Source organism: Thamnophis elegans, chromosome 3 (genome assembly GCF_009769535.1).
Source record: "Thamnophis elegans isolate rThaEle1 chromosome 3, rThaEle1.pri, whole genome shotgun sequence".
Lineage (NCBI taxonomy): Eukaryota > Metazoa > Chordata > Lepidosauria > Squamata > Colubridae > Thamnophis > Thamnophis elegans.
Genome location: NC_045543.1, coordinates 129,552,886 through 129,576,243, shown reverse-complemented (window position 1 = coordinate 129,576,243; position 23,358 = coordinate 129,552,886). Strand labels below are relative to the sequence as shown.

Genomic DNA, 23,358 nt, shown 5'->3' with positions numbered 1-23,358 from the left:
CCTGAGAGGCCGAAGGGAAGAAAACTAACAGGGCAGGAGGATGAGTATGATGGGAACTGTGGTCCAATGTGAGCTGCGGGTGATGGGAACTGTAGTCCAATACACAATAGGGGGCCGAGTCGGGGAAGGCCAGCCTGAGAGGGCCGAAGGGAAGAAAGCTAACCCATGACAGGAGGATGGGGCTTCCTGTGGACTTACCCAGCAGCGACGGGGCTGGCCACTCCCCGGTCGCATCCTCTGGCGTCCCCGCTCCTCTCCGGGTCACTGCTGGGCGCCGAGCCAAGGACTTCGGGCTTCCCGTTCAGAGAGACTCCTTCCCGAGGCTGCTCCCGGAGACTCCCGGCTGCCTACTCCTCAGGCGGAGGAAGTCCGGCTCTCCGCAGGAAGGAACCGAGCCGGCCACCAGCTGAACCGCAGACGCCTCTGACATTTCCGGCTCCGTTCTCTCTCCTCAGGCGCGCGAGGAAGCCTGGGAAAACATATCCACGTTGCCGAAACCTACCACAACTTCCGACGTCACTTCCTTCACAGAGGGGCTGTGATGAACTACAGTACCCAGGAGACATCGCGTTCTGCCAAGCGCTTGCGCAGGAGCAGGGTTTGTCGCTTCCCCCCCACCCGTCACTTTACCGGTGGACTACAGTACCCAAGAGGCATTGCGAAAGCCAAGCTGCCTTTGTTTACCTAGCCCAGGGTTCTCCAAAGTTGGTCACTTGTAGACTTCAACTCCCAGAATTCCCCAGCCAGCATAGCCACAAGTCCACAAGTCTTAAAGTGGTCAACTTTGGAGAACCCTGGGCTAGCCGATGGAAGATAGTTAAATAAGTTAGGGATGGGTTGCAGTGGGAGAAATCTAACAATGGGGTGGCGAAGGGTCTCGACACTGATTAACCCATCAGAGAACGTTCATTGTGATTCCATCACTGATCAACTCTTTTTGAGTAAGTAAGTAATTACTTATCTCCGATCTATGCACTGTAAAGCGGTATATAAGTCTAACTGCTATTGCTATGAAGTTTGCAATCCTAGAGCCACCTGGGATTGGCCTGGTTTATTACAGATTAACAGAGTTGGAAGGGATTTTGTAGATTATCTAATCCAACCCCCCCCCCCCCACAAGCAGGAGACCCTACACCATTTTTGACAGATGGCAGTCCAGTCTCTTCTTGAAAGTCTCAAATGATGAAGCCCCCACAACTTCCGAAGGGAACTTCTGTTCCATTGGTTGTTGTTTGTTCTCACGGTCAGAAAGTTCCTCTTTATTTCTAGGTTGAATCTCTCCTTAGTCAGTTTCCATCCATTATTCCTTGTCTGGCCTTCAGGTGCTTTGGAAAATAGATTATAAATAAAATAATAATAAAATAAAATAATAATAAAATTATAATATGAAATTAATATAAAATGAATGTATGATTCCGTTGACAAGTGTAACATTGCACCGTTGAGGTTTCATTGAAACAGTTATTTTTCAACCTTGGAAACATCTTAAAAGTTTAAATTGCCCTTAAGTGCTTTACATAAAACACAGGACTTTTATTTGCAATTCATAGATGTTTTATAGACGCTGCATTTTATGGAAGTTACGCATTTATTACAAATACATTTCTCCCAAATCGCACTTTCCTGGAACTGGAAACGAACAGAAGGAAACAATGGCTCTTAATAATAGTTTATTATTAATATGACATGTCTTCCAATAATCTAAAGAAAGTGTCGCCATAGAGCAGTGTTTCTCAACCTTGGCAACTTGAAGATGTCTGGACTTCAACTCCCAGAATTCCCCAGCCAGACATCTTCAAGTAGCCAAGGTTGAGAAACACTGCCATAGAGTACTGGACTGTAGATGAGAACGGTTTCTATTACAAAGAACTACAACTCCCGAGAACCACCGCGAGGTCTAGGAGAACGTTAGCCCGGGCGGATCGAGCGCGCGAGGTTCTTTTTTTTCCCCCTGGGTTTCCGGAGCTGCGGCAAATTTAACTAGATCAACAAAGCTGAGCGAAGCAAGGCGCGGGAAAGCAAAAGCCCGAAGGATCGGAGATCCCCGTTCTTCATGCATCACCCTTTTGAGCATCATGCACAGGTAAAGATAAATGGATGCAGCTGGGAAGGCAGAGGGGAAGCCAAGATTAGGAGCGGCGGGATTGGCTTGCGCGCTTTGTTGCGGGTCGTTTGGTGTTTCAGCTAAAAATGCTGCAATTCACAAATCGGACATGCATTTTTCAGATTATAACTGCACGTCTAATTACTGTTTAGGAATCCCCGAGGAATAGGCATAATAAATATTTGCACGATAAGTGCAAAGAAGTTAGGAAAGTTAGGGTACTGGTACTGGCGCATTCTCCATATGCAAAGTTGGCACAGGTGGATAGGTGTGCTAGCACATGGAATTAAACAATGCCAGAACAAACCTGTGCAGGTGTGCAAATGGACTGAATGTGGGTCTCTTTTTTGTCTTTGAATCCAGTGGAAAATATACATACTGATGGGAAATCGTCTCATAGTATTGCAACATGTTGCTAAATTGTATTTGGAAATGCTGTATTTGAATGCAAAATTAGCTTATTCCAAAGTTTGTGTACAATGTACAGTGATGCAACATGTCATTTAGATATTTTCAAGAGTTCCATTGAGTGCAACTACATCAACCTGTCCATTGATTTTCTTGTAAACAGGATAGGAGGATTTGTAGTTGCCATCCTCTGATCTGCCCTCTACATAGGTAGTCTTCGACTTACAACCACAACTTTCTGTCGCTAAGCAAGACAGTTGCTAAGTGAATTTCACCCCATTTTGTGACTTTTCCTGCCACTGTTAAGTGAATCACTGCAGTTGTTAAGTTAGTGGTATGGTTGTTAAGTGAATCTGGCTTTCCCATTGACTTTGCTTTTGCAGAAGGTTGCAAAAACATGACCTCAGGACGCTGCAACTGTCATAAATATGAATGGGTTGCCAAGAGGCTGAATTTTGGTGACATGAACATGGAGATGCTGAGATGGTTGTAAGTGTTAAAAAACGGTCATAAGTCTTTGTTCTACAAGTGCCCTTGTAGCTTCGAATGATCACTAAATGAATAGATATAAGTCAAAGATGATCTCTAGTCTTCTGTTGAGACAGGGTGTTTTATTCTTCCATGCAGGACTTCATCCATCCAAACAATTTTTGATGATAATTATAGCAAGTTGTCAGCCTCCCAATCCAGTATATCTTTTATTGTCTGTCTGTCTATCTATCTCTGTATCTATCTATCTATCTATCTATCTATCTATCTATCTATCTATCTATCTATCATCTATCTATCTATCTATCTATCTATCTATCTTCTATCTATCTACTTTACTCAGTATGTATTTTAATGGCATTTTTTTGGTTGCAGAAAATCTCCTTGGCCTAATAGCAGTAGCACTAGCAATAGACTTATATACTGCTTCATAGTGCTTTACAGCCCTCTCTAAGCAGTTTACAGAGTCAGCATATTGTCCCAACAATCTGGGTCTTCATTTTACCCACCTCGGAAGGATGGAAGGCTGAGTCAACCTTGAGCCTGATGAAATTCGAACTGCCAAACTGCTGGCAGCCAGTAGAAGTAGAAGTAGACTGCAGTACTGCATTCTAACCACTGCGCCACTATGACTCTTTCTTTCATCACACACATCAAGCCCCAGTTTATTCAAAAGCCACAATTATTTTGATTTACTCATATTGTTCAAGAATACATCTGTTTTTATAAGTTACAGTGTTTGGCTCCACACAACATGTTGAGTAAAAAAATAAATTTGAAATCACAGCATATGTCAAAAGAGGTACATGTGACCAGATTCAAAGTCCCAACAGCTGCCCCCACCCCGGCCAAGTGATCACATTTTGAGAGCTCAGCAACTGGCCCACATTTACGGACGTTTCTAACAGTCTACGGTTGTGACTACAATTTATAGCTTTTTGGGGGGGTCCAAAACTGGCATTTACTTTCTCTTTCTGGCAATAATCACCTTTTGCAAACAGTGACTTTACTTGATGACCTCGCTGTTTGCTTAATGATGATGCTGTTTGCGTTGGGACCATGGTGTTTGCTTAATGACAGCTACAAAAAAAATGTTCATAAGCTGATCTTAACAACCAGAACAACGTTTAACTCTAATTCCAGCTTCAAACACATCAAGAACTAGTAGTAATATATGTAGTAATGTATGAAGGCATCCCAGTCAAGTAAGGACTAAAATAAACATATCTGGAATTTTTAGCTCTCTTCTAATAATCATAATAACGATTCTGTCTTGAATAGAATAGAATAGAATAGAATTATTTATTGGCCAAGCGTGATTGGCCACACAAGGAATTTGTCTTTGGTGCATATGCTCTCAGTGTACATAAAAAGACAAGATACATTCATCAAGAATCATAAGGTACAACATTTAATGATAGTCATAGGGTACAAATAAGCAATCAGGAAACAATATCAATATAAATTGTAAAGATACAAGCAACAAAGTTACAGTCATGGAGTCATAGGTGGGAGGAGATGGGTGATAGGAACAAAGAGAAGACTAATAGTAATGCAGCCTTAGTGAATAGTTTGACAGTGGTGAGGGGATTATTTGTTTAGCAGTGATGGCGTTCAGAAAAAAACTGTTCTTGTGTCTAGCTGTCTTGGTGTGCAGTACCTTATAGCGTTATTTTGAGGTTAGAAGTTGAAACAATTTACATCCAGGATGTGAGGGGTCTGTAAATATTTTCACAGCCCGCTTTTTGACTCGTGCAGTGTACAGGTCCTCAATGGAAGGCAGGGTGGTAGTAATTGTTTTTTCTGCAGTTCTAATTATCCTCTGAAGGCTGTGTCTTTCTTGTTGGGTCGCAGAACCAAACCAGACAGTAATAGAGGTGCAGATGGGGTGATGGTGGCCCATTTTCTGCTCATTTTTGCCTTCCCCAGGCCCCAGGAGCAGATGAGAATAATTCCTCTGTAGAACTGTATCAGCAGCTCCTTGGGCAGTTTGAGTTTCTTGAGTTGGCACAGAAAAAATATACTTTGTTGTGCTTTTTTGATGACGTTTTTGATGTTAGGTGTCCATTTTAGGTCTTGAGATATGAACTACTTCAATTAAGAGCCATAGTGGCGCAGTGGTTAGAGTGCAGTACTGCAGGCTACTTCTGCTGATCACCGGCTGCCTGCGGTTTGGCAGTTTGGGTCTCACCGGCTCAAGGAGTTTGATTCTGAGTGGCTCAAGGTTGACTCAGCCTTGATAAAACAAGAACCCAGATTGTTGGGGGCAATATGCTGATTCTAAACTGCTTAAAGAGAGCTGTAAAGCACTGAAGCAGTATGTAAGTGCTATTGCTATTAAGTCTCTGTTGCTGTGTTGGCTGAAGAGCTATTATGGATTGCATGTAAAATGGTAGCTGTGAGCCTTTGCATCCTTGCAGGAGACATCTTCAGGAAATTCCAGATTTGGAGAGCAACATCACTACAAGTGTCCCATGGAGCTGGCATCCCAACAAGACTTCAGATATCCTCTCAGGCATGGGAGTGTCTGCTCTTAAACTGGACAGTGAGAACACCCCCCAGGATCTCTTGATGTGTGTGAGTCCACCCACGAAACGGCAGAAAGTGAGGGAAACCAAATTTGTGATTATCCGCCAGCCTAGACTGCTTCAAGAGACAGTTGCAGGTAAGATCTCCCCCTCCCCCCCAAAAAAGCTACCTTATTTTTCGGAGTATAAGACACACCGGAGTATAAGACGCACCAAAATTTTGAAGAGGCAAATTAAAAATTTTTTTAAAAGGTTTTGCACATTGAAGATCTCCCCAAAACAGATCGTTTTTCACGAAAATAGGCCCCTTTTTGTAAAAAAAAAAAAAAAAAGGGCATGCATAGCCTTTTGGAGGCTTATAGAGTGCTCGGGGGGGGGGGGAATGGCCCATTTTCTTCTCATTGTTGCCTTCCCCAGCCCCCAGGAGCACTCTGGAAGCCTCTTAAAGGCTATGCATGACCATTTTTGCAAAGGGGGTGAGGTTTCAGGAGGCCAAAAATGCTGTATTCAGTGTATAAGACTCACCCAGATTTTCACCCTCTTTTTTGAGGAAAAAAGGTGCATCTTCTACTCTGAAAAATATGGTATTTAAAATTCTGTGTTAGGGTGATGATAAAGTTTAAATTGATAGCAGTTTTTTAAATTATAAAAGCAGGCTGATTTGTTGGATTCGGCTATTATAATTAGTTTTCCTTAATCTTGGTTTATTGTCAAGAAACAGTTGCCCTAAAGTAACACAACAGACTTGCTATAAACCATAATTTGCAAATCAGAGTGGCTGAATTCATTCAGCACACTAACTGAATGCAGGGTATGAGGTGGGTATTTCTTAAACTGGCTCACTACACTTCTTCAGAATTAGATTTATATTAGTCACCATTTGCATACAAATACATTTTTAAGTTTGGAATATTTGAAAAGGCAATTTAATTTAGTAATTTAATACCCTGGCTAACATTCAACTATCCCATTTTCTGAAAACCATGTTTCATTCTTTTACACTGCCGTAGATTGCAGTTCCATTGTATTTACCTTGAAGCGAGTTACATGGAACTCTGTAAAAATTTATTTTTGATTCTGTTGTGTCTGTGTCGTCTTGGATTTTTGTTGTTGATGTAAGATCCCAAATCAATGATTTGAGGTCAGTGCTTCAATTTGTTTTATGAACAATGTTTATAGACACTCTAAAATAGATTTTAGAAAACCTGACCATTAAGTATACAACATTCATAAAATGTCAAAAACATATACTACTTAAGGATAAATTACTGCAGTATCACAAGATGCAAAATAAGAGCAAACAAGATTAAGCAGCCCAAGAAAATTGAAACGGTTTTTCCCAGTGCTAAAGTAAAACATGTTAGGCACCAGACATTCATCCCACCTGTAGTTTATTTATTTACAAGATTTATATTGCCTCCTATTCACACATGGTGACTCAAGGTGGCTTACAAGAATATAAAAACATCATATAAAAACAGTAAAACTAATAAAAGAGAAAATCATATATAATAAAATAAAATAGCCCCCCCTCCCCTCATGACAACACATCATATGAGCCATTTAATGGGCTCCATCCCACTCGGGGATCCCCAGGCCCACTGGCAGAACCAGGTCTTCAGCGCCTTCCGGAAGAGTGTTAAGAGTGGGGGCCATTCTAATCTCTGTGGAAATGATGTTCCCGAGAGAGGGAGCCACCACAGAGAAGACCCTTTCTTCTGTGTCCCACCAGGTGTATCTCCCTAGTTGTGAATAAATTATTCCTTTTCCACTCCTCCTATATCTCATCCAGTCAGGACACCACCAATCTAGTGGGCTTCTTATTATTGTTTTGTGGAATCTGTTAAGATGGAAATGAGCATCATTAATGGTGGTTCAAATTTTTTATCCATCGTTTTTAATAGTAGAGTGACCCACACAACTCACACAATTATGTGCCAAGTACATACTTTGCTGAAAGGAGGAAATACAGTGTTCTCCATGAGTTGGAAAAGTCCAGCTGCATTTCCAGTGCAAAAGATGCTGGAAAAATTTGGTTATCAGCCAATGAACCAGTTAAAGCATTCTCAGCCTTGGCAGCTTTAACATATGTGGACGTCATTTTTCAGAATTCCACTCCAGAATGTGGAAGTCCGCACATCTTGAAGCATCAAGCTTGAAAAACACTCAGTTGAACCTTCATAATAATTCTTTCCTTTCCTCCCCAAAAGGTATTTCTTGGGATACTTTGCCAGATGAATTGCTGTTAGGAATCTTTTCCTGTCTAAACTTGACTGATTTGCTGAAAGTTTCCCAGGTTTGCCGGAGATGGCATCGCCTTTCGTAAGTGGCTGTCGATTTCTAAATAAAAGTGTATATATAAATATATAAAAGCATTTTCCTTGTACTCTTTGCTGAATTGGTTTTCACTGAGCATTGATGAACATAAAGGTTTCCCTCACACATATGTGCTAGTCATTCCCGACTCTAAGGGGCGGTGCTCAACTTTGTTTCAAAGCTGGAGAGCCAGCGCTGTCCGAAGATGCTTCCTTGATCATGTGGCCGGCATGACTAAACACCAAAGGCGCACGGAACGCTGTTTACCTTCCCACTAAAGGTGGTCCCTATTTTTCTACTTGCATTTTTACATGCTTTCAAACTGCTAGGTTGGCAGAAGCTGGGACAAGTAATGGAAGCTCACTCCATTACGTGATGCTAGGGATTCGAACCACCAAACTGCCGACTTTTCTGATCAACAGGCTCAGCGTCTTCGTCACTGAGCTATCGCGTCCCTATAGCATTTATATGATTTATTAATTTCAGTAGGAATTAAGTGATTTAGGAGTTTCACTTGTCATATGTGAGGCAACAAACATTCCAAAATAATAGCCCGATATTGGGATGGAATTTTAACTGCATGCTGCAGAATTGTAATATTTTCCATCTAAGATCTGAACAGACTTATCACTTTGGCTCTTTGTTTTTAATAGTATCATCTTTATTGTCATTGTACAAAATAAATACAACAACATTGGTTTTAACCTCACTGGTGCAAAATTGTAGTGGAAACGAACTCCACTGTGACACCGGGAGTTCAAAGCTGCAGCGTCTAAATGCGCCACGACTTTGGAATAGATGAAAATTAAATGAAGTTCTGGGCAGATTTTGCCCAACGCAACGTAATATTTATTCATTTTTCATAGTGTCAATATTTCTTGACACCATTGTTTCCCATATACAGTATGTATAAACATATATATGTACAGTATGTCAATTTACAACACAACTGCGACGAGAACTTGCATTGGTAAGCAAGGTGATTAAGTGAATCGTGGCTGATTTTTTTTTAATGATTATTGCATAATAATCTGCTCATGACAACCTCAGTTATGCTGACATTTTTGTTTCAGTGGCTGTTAAATTAATTTCCTCCCCTCCTCCCCCCCTTTTTTTTCTTCTTTTTTTAAGGCTTGATGAGTCGCTTTGGCAAAGTCTTGATCTTGCAGGTAAAAATCTTTTGCCAGGAGTGATTGGCCAATTGTTGCCGTTGGGAGTGATCGCTTTCCGCTGTCCAAGGTCCTGCATCGCGACACCTTTGTTTAAAACAAGCAGGTAAATGCCGCAGTAAAATGAGATGATACCCTTTAATTTTGCAATTTTGTTGCTGCCTGTCTACTAATATGCTGTATGTTTTGCAAAAAGAAACACTTTTCAAGGGAACTGGGAAATTTGGTCAGCTGACCTAGACTTTGGCACCAGACATCGGTGCAGTGCCACGTGTGAACAGACAATCTTTTTTGGCTGAGAGCAAAAAATGTTCCCTCTGGTAGAGTTGTCTGCAACTCTAGCCCACAAGTCTTAAAGTTGCCAAAGTTGGAGACCCCTGCTCTAAGGAGTTTCTGACAAGCAAACTTAATCTGGGAAGCCAGAGTCACTTGATGTGCAAATGATTCACTTAACAACTGCAGTGATTCTCTTAACAACCATGGCAAAAAGGTTGCAAGGTCACAACTCACTTAACTGTTGCTTTGCTTAGCAATGGAAATTTTGGGCTGAATTGCACTGGTACCTTGAGGACCGCCTGTCCATGATTGTTGTGGTTTCCTTAAACTATATAATTCAACAATTCTATGATTTTGCTAGTACTGTTTTTTTTTTTAAGAATTGTCTTCCACTGCTTTCCTCACACTCTTGCTTGTTTCTTCTTTTAAGGGCTCTTTGTGTGCAACATCTGGATTTATCGAATTGTACAATAAATGTTATAGATCTCGTGGCTATCCTTGACAGATGCCAGAGTCTGCAGAACCTCAGCTTAGAAGGTCTCCTACTTTCTTCTGGTATAGTTAGGTGAGCAATTAAGAATGTGTTAATTTTTCATGCTGCCTTCAGGAAGAGAAAGTCGTAACAAATCTTTGACAAACACACCTGGAGTTCATGTGTTGGTGGATCCTCATTGTTTTGATTGCTACCATTGTATTTCTGTGGGCTATTATCCTTTATAACTAGGTTCCCAATGTTTCTAACTTTGCAGACTGGCGGGGGTGGGGTGGGGTGGGGAGGGCATGCTGAGGATGCGTACTCACTGGGCGTTTCCATGGCCTGGCTGAAAACCCCTCATGGTCCACTAATGGGCTGTGGCCAACAGGTTAGGGACCCCCTGCTTTATTGTGCTTTGCTGTGTTTTTCTTTTAAATTGTATTCAGGATGTTGTAAGTTTTCCAGAGTTTTTGAAAGTGGGCTGGTTATTATAAATACCATATTTATCCCACAATTAAAGTACCATATTTTTTGGAGTATAAGACACTCCAAAGTATAAGACACACCTGGCTGTTGGGGGGGAAAACAAGAAGAAAAAAATCTGCCTCTGCCACCCAGCAATTTGCCTCCTTGCAGCAAACAGCCCTTTTCAGTTTCAGTACAGCCTGATTAGCACAAGCAGCTGATTGTTGGATCGGCCTCCTGACAATCAGCTGTTTCAGGCTGCAGGGATTGCCATAGGCTATTGCCGCCTCCGCGTGCCCCATTTTCCGCCCATTGTGGGTGGCGGGGATCAGAATGGGTGGAAAATGGGGCACGTGGAGCCGAAAATGGGGCCTGCAGAGGCCAAAAATGGGATGCGGAGGCAGAAAATGGGGCACACGGAGGAGGCAATAGAAATCCTGCAGCCTGAAACAGCTGATAGTCAGGAGGCCGATCCAAACGGCAATCAGCTGCTTGTGCTAATCAGGCTGTGCTGAAGCTGAAACAGGCTGTTTGCTGTTTGCTGCAAGGAGGCAAATTGCTGGAAGGCAGAGGCCAAAGGGTGGGGGCCGGCGAGTTGGTGGGGGCACATTTGGTGTATAAGATGCACCCAAATTTTCACCCTCTTTTGGGGGTGAAGTGCATCTTATACTCCAAAAAGTATGGTAATAATAATAACAACATAAGGTGTAGGAATGCAAGAGCAGGCTCAAAAGTATTGCAGATTCACTGAACTATTGAAGATTCTGTGCCCCTCAGCTGTAGATCACAGGAAGTATTGCGTTTACCTTCCCATTGGTTGATTTCCTTCCCCTTTTATCAGTGATAAAAAAATGTAAGAAATAAAATAGTCTGCAACTCAGTTGTAGAATCAAATGCTAAACCATTTTGCATACAGGTAGTCCTTGCTTAATGACCTCAGTTGGGACTGGCAACTCTTATGACCAAGTGACATGGTTGTTAATTCAGACATCATGTGACCAGGGCTTGTGAGTTTACTGCTGGTTTCTCCATTGACTCTTATTGGAAATTGGCTATGCAGTGTGCAAATGGCAATTGCACAGCTGTAAATGCCTACCAGTTACTCCCAAATCTTAATCACATGACTGCAAGAATGTTGTGACACTCATATATGCAAGATCAGGTCATAAAATTACTTTTTTCAGTTACTTCAAACAGTCACTAAACAGGGAGGTCCTTAAGCAAGGACTGTCTGTACTCCTTTTCTGTCCTGTAGCCTGTGCCAAAAGAGCTTTATGGAGTCCTTTCTTCTACCTCCATTACTTCCTTTTCCTTCTCTGTAGAATTGATCTGTCCATTCATCAACTTAACAAACTTTTTAGTAGTAGATCAATAATAACTATCAAGAAGCAACATTTTAAAATTTTCTGTTTATTTTAAAGGTAAGAACATAAGAGGTGGGGAATGAAAGACAATCTTATACCGGACTTTCTGCTTTTTCATTCAGCAAGGGAATGCCTCTTTTAAGATAATGTCTGCCTGCATGAATTATATTACTTTTATTGACGTGAAGAGGTATGTAGGGTCAGTCAGTTGAGTAACTGAACTTCTAGTGAAACTGATCTTAGGAATCCTTCATAATTGCATCATGTTTAAAAATTCAGACTAAATCTGGTTTGGTGTTCCTTTGTAATATATAACGTCTTTCTCCCTTGTTTCTTGCTTAAGGTTTAAGCCTTTGCTCAGTTTTTTTGCTTCATAACGTTGGTGTTGATTTTGAAGCTGTAGGATTTTTAGAATTATTTTTGTGATTTGTGTTTTATTTTAGCTCTCTAGAACTTTCCTTCTCTGTCGCTTCCATGTAAAGCAGCGGCCCCCAACCCCTGAATTGGTCCATGGCCCATTGGCAAGTGGCGGGCAAAGCTTCATTTGCATATGTGTGAGAGCTAGGTTGCGTGTGTAAAAACATCCCCTCCTTTTCCCACTACCAGCGACAGTGCTGCTACGGCTACTGGTCCGTGAAGGTGGGGACCATTGATGTAAAGGACATGGATAAAATCTCATTCTTCTTCCCAACAGCTATTCTATTTTATTAATTCTACTAACTGCTTTATTTTGCAAAGAGCAGTATGTACATTAAATAAATACTATACAGTACAATAACAGAGTTGGAAGGGACCTTGGAGGTCTTCTAGTCCAACCTCCTGCCTAGGCAGGAAACCCTATACTGTTTCAGACAAATGGCTATCCAACATCTTCTTAAAGACTTCCAGTGTTGGGGCATTCACAACTTCTGGAGGCAAGTTGTTCCACTGATTAATTTTTCTACTGTCAGGAAATTTCACCTCAGTTCTAAGTTCTTCAATTCTTTCTTAGATTAGTTTCCACCCATTGCTTCTTGTTCTGCGCTCAGGTGCCTTGGAGAATAGTTTGACTCCCTCTTCTTTGTGGCAACCCCTGAGATATTGGAAGACTGCCATCATGTCTCCCCTAGTCCTTCTTTCTATTAAACTGGACATACCCAGTTCCTGCAACCGTTCTTCATATGTTTTAGTCTCCAGTCCCCTAGTCATCTTTGTTGCACTCTTTCTAGAGTCTCCACATCTTTTCTAACTCGTGGTGACCAAAACTGGATGCAGTATTCCAAGTGTGGCCTTACCAAGGCATTATAAAGTGGTATTAACACTTTACGTGATCTTGATTCTATCCCTCTGTTTATGCAGCCTAGAACCATGTTGGCTTTTTTGGCAGCTGCTGCACACGGCTGGCTCCTATTTAAATGGTTGTCCATTAGGACTCCAAGATCCCTCTCACAGTTACTACTATTGAGCAAGGTACCACCTATACCAGCGATGGTGAACCTTTTTTGGCCATAAAGGGGGGGGGGGAGCGCAGGGGGGTCGTGCATGGGTGTGCTACAATCATAATGCAATGCACGCCCACGCCCTCCTGTGCGCTTTATAGGATCCTGGGGAGGGCGAAAAAAGCCTCCCCCGCCCCCCAGAGGACTTCCGGTTTGCTCGTATGGCCGGTTTATGCCCTCTGGAGGCTTCAAGGAAGCCTGAAGATCCCTGAAGCCTCTGGAGGGCTTAAACCGACCCTGTGAGCAAACCGGAAGTCCGTTCCCGAACTTCCGGTTTACCCGTAATTACTGTGTTTTGCACTCCGGAGGCTTAATGGAAGCTCCTGAAGCCTCTGGAGGGCCTCCGGGGGGGGGGAGGCTCTTTTCGCCCTCCCCAGGCTCCTATAAAGCCTCTGGAGCAGGGGGAGAGCGAAAAATGTATTTAAAAAAGGCTGAACTCAGCTGGATAGTACGCGCATGTGCACTGTACCTGTGAATTTTGTGTTTCTTGCCTAAATGTAGAACCTTATTCAGCAAATTCACAACCAGTTTGACACGTTAGAAATAGTTTGGTATCTTCAGGCTCTCTTGCAGCTTTGGCTCCTGTTGATAGAACAGATCAATTTAGCAGTATTTAAACACTCTATTCTTCCTCTTTTAGAAGTATAGCACAAAACCCCAACTTGGTCCGGCTCAACTTATCTGGATGTTCTGGATTCTCTGCAGATACCGTGGAAGTGTTGTTGAAAAGCTGTCTGAGGTAACATTACTTACATGAGATATTACATTGAATTTAGCACTAGTGTTAAGCATTCTAAATGGGATTTGTTGATAGAAGCTCTAATAACAATCCAGAGTTCAGATTAGAGGGACAAGTTGCTGTGGGTTTGAGTGGTCATCTAGGATTCACACGTTGAGTTGTGCACAGATGCAAGAAACTCATAAATATGATGCATAACAAAAACTATCTTGGAATAAAAAGAAAGGCACAAGTAGTTAGGTGTGGATGATGTGTAAGGGAGGTCATAGATCGAGTTGTGTCATTTTTCCACCATGGTCCCATAATGCTAAGACATAATTTAATGTAGGTTTGTTAAACCAGAATGCTGGCTTCACTAACTGAATTCTGGCTGCATCCTACAACAACTAGGTATTTTACCGTATTTTTCAGAGTATAAGACACACCGGAGTATAAGACGCAGCAAGGTTTTGAAGAGGAAAAATTAAAAAAAAAGTTTTTGCACTCTGAAAACCTCCCCAAAACAGCCGTGGAATTTCCTGTATGATATTTGTCGATTTGTATGTTTTCTGCAGACCTGGTGCTGTTTTCCCTCTTGGTCAAAAGATTCCCAAAACCTCATAATAGATTTCAGGGACAGTAGAAGAACTAAAATATTTAAAAATCCACCATAGACCAGTTCTGCTAGTAGAAATGCTGTTATGGAGAACATCAAATGTTGTACGTAAGAACTGGGTTCACATATCTTGCTAATCTGTAGTATTTGTTTGAATTTAGTTCAGCATGTACCGTATTTTTCAGAGTATAAGACACACCTTTTTCCCTCAAAAAAGAGGCTGAAAATCTGGGTGCGTCTTATACACTAAATACAGCATTTTTTGCCTCCCGAAACCCTGCCCCCTTCACCAAAATGGCTGTGCATGGCTTTTAGAAGGCTTTCAGAGAGTTCCTGGGGGCTGGGGAGGGCAGAAACGGCCCATTTCCCCTCCCCCATCCCCCAGCAGCACTCTATAAGCTTCCTAAAGGTTATCCCTGCCCCCTTTTGTCAAAAAACTGGCCTGTTTTTGCAAAAAATGGGCCTTTTTTGCTCGTTTTTGCCCCCCCCCCTCTAAGTTTAAGTTTTATTTTATTTATATGCCGCCCTATTCCCTAAAAGGGACTCAGGGCGGCGAACAACTTAAACGGGAAGGGGAAACAAAGAAGTACAAAATAGACATTTAAAATGGCCAACAACCACACCTGTCGAGAGGGGAGGGGAGCTCATCAACCCCAGGCCTGCCGACAGAGCCAGGTTTTAACGGCTTTTTGGAAAGCAGGGAGAGAGGTGAGGGTCCGAATCTCCGCGGGGAGTTCGTTCCAAAGGGCCAGAGCTGCAACAGAGAAGGCCCTCCCCCGGGTCGTAGCCAGATGGCATTGGCTGGTGGATGGAACCCGGAGGAGGCCAGCCCTGTGCGATCTAATGGGTCTTTGGGAGGTAATTGGCAGCAGGCGGTCTCTCAAGTACCCAGGTCCAATACCATGAAGGGCTTTATAAGTAATAACTAGCACCTTGAAGTGTATCCGGAGACCCATTGGAAGCCAGTGCAGCTCGCGGAGGATAGGTGTAACGTGGGTGTATCGAGGTACACCCACAATTGCTTGCGTGGCCGCGTTCTGGACCAGTTGAAGTCTCCGAATGCTCTTCAAGGGCTGCCCCATGTAGAGCGCATTGCAGTACAAGCCTCCCAAAGGCAATGCCTGGCCTTTTTTTGAAAAAAAAACAAAAAAAAAACAGAACTGTTTTCGTGAAAAATGGGCCCTTTTGGAGAAGTTTTCAGAGTGCAAAAACTTTTTTAAAAAATTTCCTCTTCAAAACCTTGCTGTGTCTTATACTCTGAAAAATATGGTAATTTGAACCTAGTTGTAGGATACAGCCACAATTCAGTTAGTGAAGCCAGCATTCTGGTTTAACAAACCTACATTAAATTATGTCTTAGCATTAAACATTAAACTATGGCTTAGCACAGTGAGTGAGCCTAACTAATGTGTTGTGTGATTGATTTTTCTTTTTCGGTTTTGAATCTACTGGCCTTCAGTGCCATGCTATGTTTTGTTGTATAAAAAATTAAGTGAAGGTGAAACATGTTTGAATTTCAAATTAGAAAACTGAAAGTAGGGTGTTTTATTTTTTATACTATTTTGTTTTATTTTTATACAATTTTGAGATATTTTGATGCTTTCAAAACTCTCAGTTGATATGTATGCATTAATCAAATTTATATAACTGTCCATCTCATGAGAAGTGATTTTGGATGGCATACAATAATTGGTAGATAATATATTCCTTCTCAATTTATACATAGGTTAGAAGAATTGAATTTAGGCTGGTGTGACTTCACAGCTGACCAATTGAAGATAGTAGTCAGTCATGTTCCTCCCAAACTATTGCAATTGAACCTTAGTGGATACAGGCAGAATCTCCTGATCCCAGGTGAGTTTTGTTTTGAAACAGTTTTTCCAGGTAACCTACCATTCCTCAAGTGATAATTGGAGGGGGAGGTTGTTTTCCATTGTAATTGAACAGTAGTTCGATTACATACCCAATTTTCTCCTTAAAATGTTAAAGCCACCTGGTAAAGAAATCTTAATATGCTTTTTGTACTGTGGTTTCTTGACATGCCTCTCAAAGCCTGGTATAGCGCTTGAGTCAACAAAATTTTCAGAACCTGAACCTGTGCCGAGACTGGATACTGCTTTAATGCAGCTTCTACCACATTCAGAATAAATACTGTGGTTTACTTTTGGATTCCCACACATATAATACAACCTCCCATGTTCTTGGGAAAAATGCGATGCATATAAAGGCCAGCAACAGCTAATAGGAACTGTTCCATTTTTTGTGTATATAATAAGTTCACTTGAACTCAATCATATTGACAAAATCACCATCAGTCAATTGCAAAAGGCAGTTTTACTTGGAATATTTTACAGCAGTACCTTTTAACAGCATTAAACAAAATTTGGCTTCCCCCTTGGAAAGGACTGGATAAGGAGACAAAAATGCAAAACTCAGTCTTAAGTATCCCTGTGGGCACACGAGCTGTCACCCCAGCTCAGCTCTGCCACGCATGCGCCTCCCGCCAGCCAGCTGGTCCTTGGGTCTCTGCCGTGCATGCACGGGAGTGGGGTGCATGCAGGGGGGTGCTCATACATGCAGGGGGCATGCACATGCACAGGGGGCGCACATGCATTGCATTTTGGGGGGTTCGGGCGTGCTTTGGGCACTCGGTCCGGAAAAGGTTAGCTAACACTGTTCTAGAGAGTCCAAGTATGCAGACTTGTATATGCAAAGAATAAGCTTTGTCACTGATCTACAGTTAGAATGGCTTCCCATAAATGATTATTTGAACTGTAGCTACACCAAATTGAATGGCCCATTTGATTGTCTCCATGGGATTGTTCAGTATGGAAGAAGTGGTAGATACTTGATTAGCCTTATCACCTCATCAATGTATACACAGGTGCCTGGCTCAGGCTGGGCCATTTCTTGAAAGCAGTCTGGATTTAAGTTAGGGGACCACTAAGCCCTCTGACCTTACACAATTTACTTCCCAACTGACCTAGCTTTTTCTGAATGATTGTACGAATGGCAAATCTGTAGCATCTATAAATTCATATAGTAGGAATTAGTGTTTTCAGGGGCTAGACATCATTGCATGGCGTTGCATGCTGACGTAAGAATTCTGGCAAAAAATAGTGAACTTTCATAACAGCTGGCAAGCTTGTGAAATTTTGAATCACTTGTGCATTTCTGGATAGTTCAGGCATCACCCTAAAGTTTTGCAGGATAATATGGTATTGGTGCTTCCATTGCAGTAAAAATTGCTGAGACTGTATACAGGTAATCCTCCGCCTACTAACATAATTGAGCTCAATATTTCTGTTGCTAAGTGAAACATTTGTTAACTGAGCTTTGGCTCATTTTATGACCTTTCTTGCTGCTGTTAACTGAATCATTGCAGTTCTTTAGTAACATGCTTGTTAATGAATCTGACTGTCTGTTGACTTTGCTTGTCAGAAGGTCGCAGAAAGGGAGCACACGACCCCACAGCACTGCAGTCGTCATAAATATGAGTCAGTTGCCAAGTGTCTAAATTTTGATCATGTGACTAGGGGGATGCTGCAACAGTCATAAGTGAAAAACAATCAAGTCATTTTTTTAGAGCCATTGTAACTTGGGTCACTAAATGAACTATTGTTAAGGCGAGGTTTTATCTGTAGATGTTGTGTTTTCTAGTATGAAAAATGTGTTAAAACTAAAGTAGTTTTTTCAAATCCTAGTAGAAAATGTACTTCTGACCAAGTAATTTATGGCATTGTTTTAAGATCATATACTGGACAATGCCACTGAGTGGGCATGAATGACAAATTATATTTCACTATTCATTTTCAGATGTTAAAACGTTACTAGAGAGATGCTCTGGTCTAGTACATTTAGATTTAAGGTAAGTACTGCAATTGAATACTAGTTTGCATCTTTGAAAGCCTTGTGCTTTTAATAAAAAACAATATGATAGATTGAATGCATCTTATGCCATATATAAGTGATAGATTAATATTGGAATAATGTCAGGGTTCCAAGTAATACCCCCATAGCAAACAGAACTCTGAGGCAGGTAGATTCCTCAAAGAACAGTTTATTTGGAGATATCATATTGACACAGACTGATGAAAACCAACTCTAAATGTTCCCACGGTTTTCACCTAAGTAAACCATTCCCACGGCTTTCCCCTTTTCCCAAACAAACAGTCATATGGTCCAATCAGGGTGCTGCTCAGTTGCTTGATAACTCAGTCCTCCTTTCTTCAGCCACCTGTTGGAATGTCCTTGGTTCCCAGGGGAAAGTATTTTGTTTTGGCTACAAACTCCAGCTATCTCTATTCCCCCCTCCCTAGCCCTCATCTCCATCGGGCAACACTGAAGCCTCAAAATGGCCTCAATCAGGCCAGCTTCAGTATTGACAAGTACATTTAAGTGCCTAAATCTGTATTAAAATTATACTGTTCTGAGTTTATCCTTCTAACTAAATTACTCACTTTTTGTTTGGCATCTTTAGCCCAGCTGTAAATAAATCTTGCCAAACTGAAGCATCCTATTATCTACATCAAGCATATACTCTGAAGGACTGTTAGGGAGGGGCTGTCTTCACCCTCTTTCTCTCACACAAAATATCTGGACTGACCTGCCTCTGGAATTGCACTCCCTCCCTTCTGGGAATCCATCCTACTACATTCCATCACAAGTACTTGGTCATGTGAAAGACTTGAATGTGCACATCCAGAATTAAATAAAATATAAGTTTTATTTTTATAAAGACATGCAATCTTAAATAAATGCAAAATAAAATTTTCTTAAATACTTGCATTGACAGTGACAGTGTTATGTTGAAGCCTGAATGCTTTGCCTACTTCCACCAACTCAGACACCTTGAGCACTTAAGTCTTAGTCGATGCTATCAAATACCTCCCGCTGCTTTACTGTAAGTCATTTTTGATCAGTTTGTTTGTGCTAAAAGTGAGAGCTAATCCTGCAAATGCTAAGTTTTTGCAAGTTATTACAGGTGAAATGTTGTTCTGCAGAGTGTTTCCTTGTGAACATAAACAATAATTTATTGTAGTTTTTAAAAAATTCTGATTGTTACAAGCTCTTTTAGCTTTATCCGTGGCCTTTTTTTATGCTTTGTGATCTTTAAAGAGACCAAATCCTGTTCTTAGTATCAACAAAGATTTTTTTTCAAAGTTTAAGACTTTGAGATCAGATTCAGACTGCTCTTTATAAATGCTACACACTGATTTTTCAATGTATGCCTTTGTCTGCTTTCATCCTTTGCTCGCTTATTGCATTTTAAAACATTTAATTGCTATATATTGATCCTCCTTTCAAAAAGAGGACTTTAATTTCTTCTGCCATTGTCATTGACTCAGTTTCCACCAGGGGTTTCCTGGATGCCAGAAAGTATAATTGAAGGATGTTTCCCTGTTAACACAGAATGTGTAGATTGATGCTGCACAGATCAGTTATGTCCCAGCATATTTTTATGATAGCTGTAATTCTTTATGCCTTAATTGGAAGGATACATTGGCTTGAGATTTTTGGCAAAAAGGTGTGTGTGTGTGTAAATCAACTGGAATGCCTCAGTTCCTCCCTTTGTGCATTCTAGAAATATACAACTGACAATTTCTGAACTGGAAAAGCTGGATGGGTTACAGTATAAAAAAGGGGCAGGATATTTTGCATTTTCACTTTTTTGAGTGAGAAACTCAAGGGTGGGGCTGTGCACACTTTGAAAAAGATTTGAAATATGTAATTAGGACTGAGCACACATAAGATCCAACACTTATAGTTGGAATCATCTAGAGGGTGTGCACAGCCCTACTCAAGAGTATATTTGTTGTTCTTGTCCCAAAGGTGTTTTTTCAAGAGGCAGCTGGACTTTCCGTTTTTTTTTTCTTTGAAGACATTTCGTTTCTCATCCAAGAAGCTACTTCAGAGCTGAAGAAGCTTCTTGGATGAGAAACGAAATGTCTTCAAAGAAAACTAAAAACCAGAAAGTCCAGTTGTCTCTGGAAAAAGCACCTTTGGGACAACCATGACCTGGATGACTGAGATTCTCCATAGGCATTTATTGTTCTTCCACTCATCAGATTGCTGACAGAAGCCAAGAGACTATTTATAAAGCAGATACATTGTTAGAGGGCTGCAGTGGTGGGTTCCGGCCGGTACGCCCTTGTACAGATATACCTGTGGATGCTGTACTGGAGGGCTCACCTGCCCACCCTCCCTCGTTCCTTACCCGTATTTAAGCTGACTGGGCTATTTGTGCATGCATGCGCAGCGTACGGCACCTGTGCAACGCTCCCCCGAGCAGCGAGAGCAGCGCGGTGGGTGCACATGCAGCATGGGTGCACACGCAGCACGCGTGCTATGGTGGCCCCCCGACCTTGTCACAGCATACCAGTTGCGATGGGATCCAGAACCCACCACTGGAGGATCACCTTTTAAATATCATTGTAGATAGCTTTTAAAATTATCACTTATTAGGGTAAATTCCTCAAAGGTGAGGTGAGGTGCAGCATATCTTTAAACTGCATAACCAAACTGGAGAATGGTGAACAGTGGTTACTGGGGTATTTTTATAATACCGCATATATATAAAAGTCGTTCTCAGCTACAACCATTCATTTAGCAACCATTCATAGTTACAACAGCTTTGAAAAGTGACTTACATCTAACAGTCCTCACATCTATGTCTGTCACAGCACACACACCCCAAGTCATGTGATCACAATTTTGACTGCTTGGCATGTATGTGTAATACTTGCAAATTTCTGAGGTCACATGATAACCATTTGTAACCTTCCCAGCCAGCTTCCAATAGGCCCATGATGGCGAACCTATGGCACGCGTGCCCAAAGTGGCACACAGAGCCATGTCGCCTGGCACGCGCAGCCTTGCCCGTTCTTCTGGGTTCCTGGCACGCATGCGTGCGCAATGATCAGCTGGCTTTTGTGTGTGCGGCAGTGCTGGAAACTGAAGAGCTGGTCTTCCATTTTCTGGCAAGTGCACATGTGCTGGCTAGATGATCATTGCACAGGCATGCATGCCGGAAACCAGAAGTGCACCTGCCAAAAACCGGACATGCGGGAGCTGGAAATTGGACGTGTGTGCCAGAAACCGGAAGTTCATTTCCAGGGGTGTGCATGCCCCCTGGGCAACTTCTTCCGGTTTGTGGACCCGATGAGCACTCAGTGCCAAAAAGGTTCACCATCAATGCAAGAGGCAGTCAATGGGGGGATCTGGATTGGCTTAACGACCATGTGATTCCCTTAAGAACTGCAGTGATTTGCTTAATAACCATGACAAGAGAAAGGTTGTAAAATTGGATGCAACTCACTTAACAACTGCTTTATCAGCAGAAATTCTGGTGCTAATTGTGATTGTAAGTCAAGGACACCTGTATATAGGTAATAAAAAGATAATCTGCAATGCTGTTTGTATGTTGGGGATCACAAATGGAAATTGAGCTGCTAATATAATTTTTACAGTTTTAATTGTACGATGGGTCCTTTAAATTTTTAAGTGCTGTAAACTGCGCTTAGTCCAACATCAAAATGGATGTTGGAATGGACCCCCCTGCGAACAACGTAGTCCTTATAGAATGTACAGAAGTATTAGTTTATTACATGGTTTTCAACATGCCCTTGAATTTAGAGAATAATTAAGTCACAGCTGTTATTCTATGAGATGTGCTGACAATCATTCAGTACTGAACACATGAAAAATCGCACTAGCTAAATTAAAGGAATTATTTTGTTGTATTTTTTCTTTTAGTGAACTTGGTGAAATTGCTACACTCAAAACACTGCAAGTTTTTGGAATAGTGACTGCCAATTCCCTACAGCTCTTAAAGGGGACGCTTCCTCATATAAAGATCAATACCTCCTATTTTTCACCTATCGCAAGGCCCACCATTGGCTGCAAAAAGAACCAAGAGATTTGGGGAATCCAGTGCAGACTGAACTTGAGAAATCTGGCTGGGGTTTAATACATCTCAAAAGACTCTTTGACTTCTACCAACAGCAACATGAGTTCCTCAAGTCTTCACTGAGGAGTTCTCGGCATTACGTTTTAACCTCACAACTTGCAGTTACTGACCTGGTTTTATCAGTTTATGACCAAATGCTATCAAGTATTTTACAAGTTGTATTTTAAAAAAATGTTTTAGGTTCCACAATGTACGCTGAGGCCTATCCAAGAAACGCTAATCATGCACAAATAGTTGCCATGCAATATGCATGCTCTCCTTGTGGATTTTTTTTTTAAAAAAGTAGCTCTAGTTAATAAAACTTGTCCAAATGTTCATATTCTCTGTTTTATCCATGCCAGTTGTTATTGTTTCAGGGAGTAGGGTGCATTTATGCTGATATACTTAAGATTCTGGCCTTTATCTCACAACTCCTGGAATCAACATTGGAATTTTATTCTATTTAGATCCCAGCCCTGGAATTTCTTGTCTTGTATCTCAATACTCACCGAGTACAAAAAAACAACTTGTTGCTAATTGTTACACAGATATTCCTTACAATGGCACTTGGATTGGAATTTCCATCACTAAGTGATGTTATTGTACAGCATAATGTCATTGCTTAGCAATGGCGACCCCTGCAGACTCTATGGTCAATGTTAAGCGAGGTTTGTGATTCATTAAGTGAGCACCTCTTGCAACTTCCTGCCGGCTTCCCACAAGCAAAGTCAGTGGGATAATTGGCGGCTGAGTGAGACAGGGAGTGGTGTAATATGTAGGTGGCTGGGGCGGCACAGCACGAGCACAGTTAGTCAGAAAAGCTTGGTTCGAGTGCAGAGGGGCTGGGGAAAAGTGGACAGATGGGTATCTTTCCCACTAAATTTACTTGTGGGAAGCCAGCAGGGAAAGTGAAAATTGCAGTCATGTTATTGCACCGCAAGTCGGTTGCCAAGTACCTACATCACGATCACCTGACAGCCGGGCTAGTAGGATGGCTGACCATA

The 23,358-nt window shown here is 41.7% G+C and overlaps 2 protein-coding genes across 4 annotated transcripts in view; one reads left to right on the top strand and one right to left on the bottom strand.

The window, feature by feature from the left end:
* LMBRD2 (LMBR1 domain containing 2) overlaps positions 1 to 447 on the bottom strand; it is a 33,237-nt gene extending 32,790 nt beyond the window's left edge. For both annotated transcript variants that reach the window (XM_032213091.1, XM_032213090.1), the window contains exon 1: positions 199 to 447. The gene's annotated coding sequence lies outside the window, so the exon portion shown is untranslated. The remainder of the gene's footprint in view (positions 1 to 198) is intronic.
* A 1,356-nt stretch (positions 448 to 1,803) lies between these two features.
* SKP2 (S-phase kinase associated protein 2) lies at positions 1,804 to 22,690 on the top strand. 2 transcript variants are annotated; one of them, XM_032213095.1, is made up of 10 exons: positions 1,804 to 2,083; positions 5,422 to 5,666; positions 7,740 to 7,851; positions 8,977 to 9,120; positions 9,721 to 9,855; positions 13,713 to 13,811; positions 16,133 to 16,260; positions 18,223 to 18,274; positions 19,202 to 19,309; positions 22,162 to 22,690. In XM_032213095.1, the coding sequence occupies exons 1-10, from the start codon at positions 2,076 to 2,078 to the stop codon at positions 22,373 to 22,375; spliced, it is 1,245 nt and encodes a 414-aa protein (XP_032068986.1). In that variant the 5' UTR covers positions 1,804 to 2,075; the 3' UTR covers positions 22,376 to 22,690. The 2 variants fall into 2 exon arrangements, with proteins under 2 accessions (XP_032068986.1, XP_032068985.1); XM_032213094.1 differs by lacking the exon at positions 1,804 to 2,083 and adding an exon at positions 2,899 to 3,001.
* The last annotated feature ends 668 nt before the right edge of the window (positions 22,691 to 23,358 follow it).

Coding starts and splice junctions, on each gene's coding strand:
- SKP2 (XM_032213094.1), top strand. CDS start 2,910: ATGACCTCAGGACGCTGCAACTGTCATAAATATGAATGGGTTGCCAAG. Junction 13,812..16,132: donor TTGTTGAAAAGCTGTCTGAG/GTAACATTACTT, acceptor ATTTATACATAG/GTTAGAAGAATTGAATTTAG. Junction 18,275..19,201: donor CTAGTACATTTAGATTTAAG/GTAAGTACTGCA, acceptor TTGCATTGACAG/TGACAGTGTTATGTTGAAGC.